The 11,229-nt window shown below is 43.5% G+C and overlaps 1 protein-coding gene across 3 annotated transcripts in view; it reads right to left on the reverse strand.

Annotated features, from left to right (window-relative positions):
• Positions 1–11,229, reverse strand: part of DZIP1 (DAZ interacting zinc finger protein 1) — a 54,600-nt gene that overhangs the window by 27,744 nt on the left and 15,627 nt on the right. For all 3 annotated transcript variants that reach the window (XM_055089441.1, XM_024123167.3, XM_024123166.3), the window contains exons 8-10: positions 9,448–9,585; positions 7,676–7,738; positions 113–253 (exon numbers count right to left, since the gene is read on the reverse strand). In XM_055089441.1, coding sequence (XP_054945416.1) covers positions 113–253; positions 7,676–7,738; positions 9,448–9,585 — 342 coding nt within the window. The remainder of the gene's footprint in view (positions 1–112; positions 254–7,675; positions 7,739–9,447; positions 9,586–11,229) is intronic.

Below are 11,229 nucleotides of genomic sequence, written 5' to 3' on the forward strand. Positions count from 1 at the left end.
CCTGTGCCCCGCAACGGGAGAGGCCACAACAGTGAGAGGCCCGCGTACCGAAAAAACAAAAACAAAAAACAAACAAACAAAAAAAACGGTGCCAATATATACTCCAAAATACCTGTTGTCTCTGAGTGATGATCAGCTCATTCTGCTCCTGGAGCCTCTGCCCTAGCTCTTCTATCCTTTTCTTGTAGAATGCATTACTTGCATTTAGATCATCTATCATTGAGGTTCGAAGTTTCTCTATATGTGACAGGAGCTGGAAAAACCAATGAAGAAAGGCATTCATCTGCAAACTGCATGTAAATTTCTTCTTTCGGCAGTACCTTCTTGCTGGCGTATGTTATCTACCCACTGAATAACTCTCTGATCACTGTGTATGAAGGCCCTGGCTATACAAGGGGCTTCATCTCTGTTCCCAGGGAGCTCATGGCCCAAGAAAGCCAACGCTGATGATGTGAACAGCGGAGGGAACCTGAGCCGTTACATGAAATCACACAGGGACCAAGGATAAGGATCAAGGCTTCTCCCTCAGAGCAGCTCCAACCCCACGCAGTACTGTTCTCACACATCCACCTGCATCATCCCAGCTGGAAAGTGCACTCCCTGGGCCGGAGAGCCCACTTGAATTATTTTATATGCCCAGCAATTAGCATGGTCTCTGGCTCTTAGCAGGTTCTCAATAAATATTTACTGAGAAATGGGAGGTGGAGGGGGTTGGGGTAGAGGAAAAGAGGAAGGGAGGGAGGGAGGGAGGGAGGGAGGGAGGAGAGAATTGATGCAGTGGGGAAACCTAATGCAGCTGAGTGGGTCAGGGGGTCTCTGTGTAGAACCCACTTGCCATCTGAAGAGACAGCCGAGTAGGGAGAGGAGGGGAGGGAGGGGAGGGGAGGGAGAGGAGGGGAGGGGAGGGGAGGGGAGGGGGGAGGGGGAGGGGGAGGGAGGGTGGAGGGAGGGAACAGAAGGAAGAGAAGCAGAGAACAGACAGATCCAAAGATGCACAGATTCATCTTTTGAGACTTAACCTCAGGGAAGATCAAATACTGGACAAGAATTCAAGAAGAATTTGTTTTCAATAATTTAAGGAAACATTCTTAAAACAACTTCGGAAGTTGCTTAAACAGAAGAGAAAAAAACCCTTGGTAAGTGGCACTAAGGACATTCCAAGCCTACGGCCTGGAAACAGAGACAGGGATGTGCAGGTCAAATAAAGGGGGGTAACTGTGTCTGAGAGGAGCACAGAGGGTGCCTGGAGCAGCATTTCCTAACCGGCGAGGCTTTTTTTAACAGACACTCAACACGTGTAGAGGCTGCGTTAAGCATTTCATCTTGTTGAATCCACACCACAGCCTCATGGATCCAAGTTTTGACCTCGTTGTTCAGGTGGGGAAACTCAAGTCTAGAGAGGTAAGTAGCTGACCCAGACGCAGACAACTTGAGCGGGAAGAGCCCAGACTTGAACTTTCCTGTCTTCAAAGTCAACGCTTTCAAACTTTGTCTATGCCATGAAACGTATTAATGAATTGTACTTGCGGGCTTCCCTGGTGGTGCAGTGGTTGAGAATCCACCTGCCAATGCAGGGGACACGGGTTGGAGTCCTGGTCCAGGAAGATCCCACAGGCCGTGGAGCAACTAAGCCCGTGAACCACAACTACTGAGCTTGCTGCTGAAGCCCGTGCACCTAGAGCCTGTGCTCCACAACAAGAGAAGCCACCGCAGTGAGAAGCCCGGGCACTGCACTGAAGAGTAGCCCCCGCTCGCCGCAACTAGAGAAAGCCTGCGCGCAGCAATGAAGACCCAACGCAGCCAAAAATAAATAAAAATAAAATAAATTTAAAAAAAAAAGAGAGAAAGAAAGAAATCGCCAAATCAAAAAGTAACAAAAATGTACCTATCAGAATGGCCAAAATCCAGAGCTTGCCAATATCAAATGCTGACGAGGATGTGGAGCAGTAGGACCTCTCATCCACTGCTGGTGGGAATGCAAAACGGTACAGCCATTTGGAAGGCAGTTTGGCAGTTTCTTACAAAACTAAACATCCTTTTACCAAACGATCCAGCAACTGTACTCCTTGGCATTTACCCAAAGGAGCCAAAAACCTATGTCCACACGAAAACTGCACACGCATGTTTATTCATAATTGCCAAAACCTGGAAGCAACCAAGGTGTCCTTTAGCAGGTGAAGAGATAAATAAGCTGTGGTCCATACAAACAATGGAATGTTATTCAACATTATAAAGAAATGAGCTACCAAACCATGAAAAGACTTGGAGGAACCTTAAATGCATACTGTTGAGTGAAAGAAGCCAATCTGAAAAGGCTACATACTCTATGATTCCAACTATATGACATTCTGAAAAAGGCAAAATTATGGAGACAGTAAAAAGAATCAGGGGTTGAGGGGAGGGAGGGAGGAACAGGCAGAGCACAGAGGACTTTTAGGTCAGTGCAAGTATTCCGTATGAGACCATAATGATGGCTGCATGTCACTATACATTTGTCAAAGTCCACAGAATGTACAACTCAAGAGGGAACCCTAATGTAAACTGTGGACTTTGGGGGATAATGACATGCCAGTGTAGGTTCATCAATTGTAACCAATGTACCACTCTGGTGCAGGATGTTGATTATGGCGAAGGCTGTGCATACTGGGTGGGCAGGGGGTATTTGGGAACGCTGTGTATTTTCTCCTCAACGTTGCTGTGAACGTAAAATTACTCTAAAAATAATCCATTTACATTGAACAGAGAAACAATAAAATAACAACAAAAAGTTAACGCTCTCAATCCATACACTGCAGGGTCTTCCCTCTGAAGTGCTCTGTGCTCACATGAGGCCGGACAAACAATAGGTTGAACCAAGTTAAAAGGGTTTCCTGAGTAAGGACTAAAAAGAACCCTACATATCCCAGTGGATGCTAAGAATCTCTCCCCAGGAGGACACTGTCAGGAAACTTCCCCACATTTTTACAGACTACTGGAAGAGTACCCCCAAAAGCAGTTTGGGAAATCTGGAGTTGGAAAACAGAGGGAAAAGCCAATAAAAATGTACAGGGCTCTGGGTGGAGGCTGAGAATCCACAGTATGGGGACTCACTGCAGGGCCCAAGCAGCAAGGGTACGTAAGAAAAACTAAGGGATGGCATCATTTTGATACTGGAATGGAGAATTGACCAGAAAATGTGATAGTCTAAGAAAGAGATAGCCAGACATTATTTCAAAAGGCTTGTGGCCCTGGAGCTCATTTCTTGTGACCTTCTACCATTTCAAGCTTTAGACTTTTTCTCTACCAGCCACATTACCCCATCCTCCTCTCCTTTCACTGCGTGACCATTCTACAACCTCCCAAGCTCTAAGAGTCTTCTGTTGGGTGGAAAAGGGCATGCCATCGTTTACCTGTGGTTCCCTTTGAACTCCTACCAATGTTATTTAAAAACAAAACCAAAAAAAGACTGCCAAGAATCTAGGTAAAGCAATAAAAAGTTGGCAAACGCAACTTCCCTTAAACAGAGAAATACAATATGTTCATTGTAGGAACGGGAGGCACCAATCATGTGGAATAATTAATAGTTTGGTCTCAGTCACAGATTACTAAACCTTATTGAATCTGCCTCTCTGTTAGGGTTTAAGAGAAATGAAGGAAGAAGCAAGCAGCTTCTGAACAAGCAAAGCCAACAGACAAGGGAGCAGCGTAGCCCGGCGGTGGCACAAAAACTCCACGCTCCCAGCACGTGGGGAGTGGCGCCTCACTCAGAGGCAGGTCAGGGCTCTCCTTCCTCCAAACCACTGGCAGTCGGTCTTCCTCTCTATCACCACCCACGGTGGCCAAGTGTAAACCTCTACAACTTACACTGTACGCTGTATTCCAGCCAGAAGGCGACTTAAATTCCCACAGTTGCCTGGAACACAAGAGGCTTAAAGGAACGAGGCCTAAAATCACCCCCTATTAATAAGGAAGCCTGAATTCTGTCCCTAAACCCCAATGCTCTAAGAATACCCTGAAGAATAAAAATAGAACTTCAAATTGTAAGAGCTGTGGTTCAAACCATGGATCCAAAACACAATCGTCTGGGGTTTGGTGGTGTGTTCTTATTGTTGTTGTTTCCAAACTCTGCATGTCCCAGACTTACCTGCTGAATCAGACCTTCAGCGGGTAGAGCTGGACACCTGTATTTTGGAAGAGGCTGGGGTCATTCTGAAGGATGCCCCTGGTTGGGAACTACTGCCTTAGAGCATCTCGAAGGAAAGATTCAACATTCTCACAGGAAAGCAGCTCCACTAAGTTGTCACTGGCTGCTCCTCTCCTCACCTGGCTAAGTGCCTAAAGCATGAAAGGTGAGCAAGGCAGCAAGGCAGACAAGCAGGCCCTGAGGTTAAGAGGACCTGGTTCAAATATCACGTCACACCGACACACAGCCCTTTCCACCCTGTTCTTCCGAACTGTACGGTCAACACCTCCCCATCCACACAAAAAAAGGCTGTGCGATCCCCTTGTTGGCCACCTATCGACCTTCTGCATTCATTCAGCAAATATTTAATAAGCACCAACCACATTTTAGACACATGAACGGATGCTGAGAATACAACAGAGGAGTAAACAGAGCCCTTCCCTCACAGGGCTAGTGATCTGGTTGGAGAGACAGACAATAAACAAGTAAACCAACTATTTAAAACAGTGTTGAGAGCTACTCTTGTGAAGCGATGAGAATAATAATGGGAGGGGACCACCTTCCCGGATGGAGTGGTCTTGGGGTGACTTCAGGTCTCTTGAAGGAGGAGAATGAAGGCAGGAGAGATGCTCTCCTACTGGCCTTGAAGAAGTCACAGCCAGCCTGTGAACTGAGGAGCTGAGGGTCTCACTCCCATGGCTAACCGTAAGGAACTGCACATTGCCAATCATCTGAACGGGCTTGGGAGGGGCCCCGGAGCCCCAGATGAGACCATAGCTCAGCTGACACCTTGAATGCAGCTTGTGAGACCCCGAGCAGACAACCCAGCCAAGCCGTGCCTGGACTCCTATCCCATGGAAACTGTGAGATAATAAATCTGTGGTAATTTGCTACACAGCAGAGAAAACCAAATCAGAGGGGAAGGAGACAGCCACATAAAGAACAAGTGGAAACAGTATGGAGGTTCCTTAAAAAACTAAAAATAGAATTACCATATGATCCAACAATCCCACTACCGGGCATATACCCTGAGAAAACCATAATTCAAAAAGAGTCATGTACCACAATGTTCATTGCAGCTCTATTTACAATAACCAGGACATGAAAGCTACCTAAGTGTCCATCGACAGATGAATGGATAAAGAAGATGTGGCACATATATACAATGGAATAGGGTGGTGGTGTGATGAAATGGGCAATTGGGATTGACATGTATACACTGATGTGTATAAAATCGATGACTAATAAGAATCTGCTGTATAAAAAAATAAATAAAATTAAATTAAAAAAAAAAAGTGGAAGGACCTCCCAGCAGCAAAAACCATGTGTAAAAGGAGAAAAAGGTCACGTGTTCTACAAATTACCAGAAGGCCACCGTAGCTAAAAAGAGTAGGTTCAGAGAGAGGATGAGGATGAGGCTACAGTGGTGGCCGACAGCCACATTATTTTGGCTGCTCTGCAGAGAGAAGATTACAAGAGGAAAAGGTTGGAATTGGGAAACCAGTTACTGGGCCCTTTTAGAAATGGTGGGAGCTCAGTGGAAGATGGCAGCAACAGAAATGTCCAGAAGAACATGGATATGAGATACTCGGCAGGACCTGCCAATAGCTTGGAACTGGGGGTTGAGGGAGTGCATCTGAGTGGACTAGGATGCCATCAACCAAAAGAAAGACACCTCTGGGAACAAATCCAAGAACTTCATTTTAGACATGTTACATTTAAGAAGCAGTGGAGGGCTTCCCTGGTGGCGCAGTGGTTGAGAATCCGCCTGCCGATGCAGGGGACACGGGTTCGTGCCCCGGTCCGGGAAGATCCCACGTGCCGCGGAGCGGCTGGGCCCGTGAGCCATGGACGCTGAGCCTGCGCGTCCGGAGCCTGTGCTCCGCAACGGGAGAGGCCACAACAGTGAGAGGCCCGCGTACCGCAAAAAAAAAACAACAAAAAAAAGGAGCAGTGGAGATGTCAAGTACAAAGCTGGCTATCTCGTCTGGAGCTCAGAAGGGTGGCTTAGACTGGAGAAAGAAACATGGGCGTTATATCCACACATAGCCCAGCCACTACTCGCCTTTAACAAGCTCTCTCTGTCCAATTCCTGGAGCGCCAGAACTGTGAGGAATAAATTTCTGTTGTTTATAAGCCACCCAGTCTATGTTGTTTGCCCAAAAGGGGATACAAAAGGCTACAAAACCCATACAATTTAAAGTGAAAAAATAAACAGGTGTTTTCCTGTCTTAAAATCTCAAATAAATCTACTTTACATTTTTTGCACTATTATAAAAGCATTTTAACACTTAAATTTCTGATGTGCTCAGCGGAAGAGGAATAGGTGTTACAATTCATTTTTGTTTTCATTAAAATGACTTTAATGTGAACAATCCTTCTTTTTATAGGCAGACCTCAGAGATACTGTGTGTTCAGTTCCAGATCACAGCAATAAAGCGAATCACGTGAATTTTTTGGTTTCCTAGCGCATACAAAAGTTATGTTTACACTACACTGTGGTCTATTAAGTGTGCAATAGCGTTATGTCTTAAAAAAAACAATGTATATATCTTAATTTAAAATACTTTATTGCAGGCTTCCCTGGAGGCGCAGTGGTTAAGAATCCACCTGCCAATGCAGGGGCCACGGGTTCGAGCCCTGGTCTGGGAAGATCCCACATGTCGCGGAGCAACTAAGCCCATGCACGACAACTACTGAGCCTGCGCTCTAGAGCCCGCGAGCCACAACTACTGAGCCCGTGTGCCACAACTACTGAAGCCCACGTGCCTAGAGCCGGTGCTCAACAAGAGAAGCCACCGCAATGAGGAGCCTGCACACCGCAACTAAGAGTAGCCCCCGCTCACCGCGACCAGAGAAAAGCCCACGCGCAGCAACAAAGATCCAACACAGCCAAAAATAAAATAAATAAAAATTAAAAGAAAAATACATTATTGCTAAAAAAAAGCATCATCTGACAATGCAGGGTTGCCACAAACCTTCAATTTGTAAAAAACACAATTATCTGCAAAGTTCAATAAAATAAGGTATGCCTGTATTCAAAACTTATTTAGACTGCCACTCTGTAATGTTTAAAAATTAGAAACATGTATTCAACAATGGAGAAATGATTAAATAACTGATGATACAGCCAGAAGATCATCATGGAGCCATTAAAAAAATCATGATTTCGAAGAATATTTTAAAACATAGGAAACTGTTTATGATATATTAAATGAAAAATGTATAAAGTTATAGATATAAAGCAAAATTCAAAATTTGTGAGACATATGCATGGGTTTCTATACTTACAGAAACGCAACATTTACAGCATAGAAAAAAGACTGAAATAAATTATAACAAAGCAGTAACACTGGTTATCTATGGTATTGGAATTATGAGTAATTTTAATTTTTGTTATATATTTCTCCACAAATGTCTTAAGTGGATAAATATTACCTTTATTATAGAGAAAAGCAAATATTCTTTTTAGAAAGACCCACTTTTTATAGGTCGTTGATTTCTTAATCTTACCCGGCTCTTCTCTTTCTTGTGTTCTTGATGAAGAGCCTGAACTCGAGCTGTCCACTTGCTTTCCTACAAAATTAGTAAAACAAGAGTAATTTAGTGTAACTGTAACAATGACATCTACTCAAAATGGAAGCTTCCTTTTAGTGTGGACCTATGAAACACAACTATCTATTTGGTAAAATTTTAGCAGGCATTTAAAAAAATAAATAAATACAGTCAAAAATGTTTAAACACACTTGCATTTGGTTTTAATCTTATACTCTGAGGCAAGGTTCAGCAAACATTTTCTGTTAAGAGGCTAATAGAAAATATATTAGACTCTGGGGGCCAGATGACTCAGTCACTACTACTAGAAGTAGGAGAACAGCCATAAGTAATATGTAAATGAACAGTCATAGATGGTACATAATAGTACGGCTGTGTTCCAATAAAACTTAATTTAAAAAAACAGGTGCTAGCTTGTTAACCTCAGAAGCTAAAAGGAAACACCAAGGTTTCTGGGTCCAAAGGTTCTGAACTGATAGAGCTCACAGGAAGGAGACAAAAGAAATTTAGGTGGGACCTGAGGATTTCATAACTGGGTCCTTCAACTAGTGAGACAGCAGCCTGCTGGGAGCAAATGCCAACAGTTCAGTTCAGGACCCAATTCCTGGTCCCCTACCTCATACCAGGCACCTCACTGGGCAGCCGCTGGCAGGCTGGGAGAGAACTAAGAGACAGGCCCTGCTTGCCCTGCCCGGAAAAACAGTGGACATACAATGGAGGGTTCCCACATAATGTACACGTGATCACATCCAGCTTGGAGGACTGTGGCAGTGCAATAACCCTGAACTCCAGGAGAACTCTCCAGAAGAGATGCCATCCCAGCTGAATAAGTGTCAGGGCCTGAAAACTGGGAGGTGCATGACAAAGAAAGCTGCAAAAGCAAAAGCAGAACTCAGAGTGCCTCGTCCCGGGAACCAGGGGGCTCTTTGGGGCTACTGGAGCGTCAAGGTAAAGGCAAGAATGGTGGGAGATGGCAGGACCAGATGCCCAGGGACTCTGAATGCTGGTTAAGGGTCCTAGACTTTGTTCTGTGAAAGATGGGGAGCCATTGAAGGATTTTAGACAGGATGGTGACATGATCACCTGGCTATAACACGAAAGGTAGATTGCGGGGAGAGAGGCAAGACAAGAAGCAGTGGCAGTAGTCCATGTTCAAAAACACATTTACCTTTAAAAATGACATAATATTGTTTTTTAAAAAAATCCTGAATTCATAAGCTTTAATCTCTATGTTTCCCGGCTTAAAAAAAAAAATCAGCGTGACCAAAATAGCCAGGACGAAGGCTGTACTGATTACTGAGGTTCACTTCCAAATGACTGTAATTTATCTGATAAATGTAAAAGACCATCAGTTTGCCAATGCAGCCATATATTAAAGCTCTAAAATAAGTCAGGGCTTCAATATGCCTTTCTATGCCTTTTGAAAGTGGGTCTACATCCGAAATACGAAAAATAACTACTAAGGTAATATGAACCAATTCAAATAGATATTATTCAAGGAAAAATTAAACAACTTTGCCAACTGTTCTGTATCCACATCTATTAGTCAATCAGTAAGTATCTAATGAACACCTATTATGAATTATACATGTGTTAGGAGATAAGGAAAAAAGAATTAGTCACCTTCATCGTCACTGAAAGAGGCACTTTTTTGTAGATGGTGCTTACTGTAAAATACCTCACCAAGAAAGATCAGGCCTCTACTGCAGTAATCACCCACTTTTACATACCTGACTATCAAGAAGTTGCATCACATTTTGGAAATCCTGGGGATGCTGAGGACGTTCTTCTTTAAACTCATGTGCATCTTTTAATGTGCCTATGTTAGACTTGATCTGCATATTGGACTTCTGGATTTCTGACAATTGCTATAAAATAAAATTCAAAATCACTGGTACAGATGTTCCTACTTTTATACGGCTGACACAGAGAACAAAACTGGGGAGCACCTGACTATCCTCCTGGACGTTCATCGTGCTTCTCCTGCTTCTTGTCCCCACTGGTTTGCCCGTTTCATTACTTCCAACAAAAGAACGTGCACTGGGTGAGAAAGGGAAAGGAAAACCTAAACTTTCTAATCTTAGATAATCGATCTTTAAAACTTTAATGGGCAGGCAACAGTGCCAGAAACAGAGGCACTGGGTTCAGCTGATTCTCAGGATGATTTAGTGAGGAGGCCAGCATCATCCAGGGACCACTAGGGACGTAAGGTTTTAATTTTACCCTTTGCTTGTAGGTTATTCCCAAAGTTACTGGCAGTAAATACCCTCAGAAGGTAATATGTTAACTTCAAAAACAAAAGGATGCGGGAGCAGTGTCCCCTACCGCTTAAGTCTGGGCTGCACAAGGTGACTTCCTTCTAAAGAGTATGGAATGGGGGGCAGTGGGGTGGGGAGAAACCTGACAAATCCTACCTCAGCCAGGTGATCAAGGTCAACATCAACAGTCATAAGCCATGTAGATGGTATGTACCCTCGAAACGACGTGATGAGAATTGTACTTTATCTCTGAGGACTTCTTCCCCCAAACCCATAAACCCTGTCTAACCATGAGAAGAAGATCAGAGGGGTATCCTACAATATACCTGAAAAGTACACCTTAAAACTGTCAAGGTCATCAAAAACAAGTCAGAGCCTAGAGAAACAAGACAACTAAATGTACTTAGGTATCCTGGATAGGACCCTGGAGCAGAAAAGGTACGTTAGGTAAAAGCAAAAGAAATCTGAATGAAGTATGGACTTTAGTTAATACTAATGTACCAGTATTGGCTCATTAACTGTAACAAATGTATGATACTAATTTAAGACGATAGTAATGTGGAAAACTGTGTACAGGGTAGGAGAGGGGTATTTATATGGAACTCTCTGTACTATTTGCTCAGTAAACCTCAAACTATTCTAAAAAATAAGGTCTATTATTAATAATAATTTTTAAAACCCTCTATAGCCAAAATGGGCAAACAACCCAAATGTCCATCGAATAATGGATCAATAAAATATGGTGTATCTATACAATGAAATATCATTTGGCAATTAAAAAAAAGTACTGATACATACTACAACATGGATGAATATTGAAAACATTATACTAAGTGAAAAGAAGCCACTCACAAAAGATCACATTTTATATGATTCAATTTATATGAAATGTCCAGAACAGGCAGATGCACAGAGACAGAAAGTAGAGCTGTGGTTGCCAGGGGTGGGAGGGAGTGCCAATGGTACAAGCCTTCTTCTCTGGGTGATGAAATGTTCTAAAATGACTCTGATGATGGTTACATAACTGTGAACACAGTAAAAGCGACTGAACTGTACAGTTTAAGTGGGTGAATTGTATGATATGTAAACATCTCAAAAAAGCCGTTTTAAAAAAATATATGGGGCTTCCCTAGTGGCGCAGTGGTTAAGAATCCGCCTGCCAATGCAGGGGACACGGGTTCGAGCCCTGGTCCGGGAAGATCCCACATGCCACAGAGCAACTAAGCCCGTGCGCCACAACTACTGAGCCTGCGC

Source organism: Physeter macrocephalus, chromosome 13 (genome assembly GCF_002837175.3).
Source record: "Physeter macrocephalus isolate SW-GA chromosome 13, ASM283717v5, whole genome shotgun sequence".
In the NCBI taxonomy this organism is placed as follows: Eukaryota; Metazoa; Chordata; class Mammalia; order Artiodactyla; family Physeteridae; genus Physeter; species Physeter macrocephalus.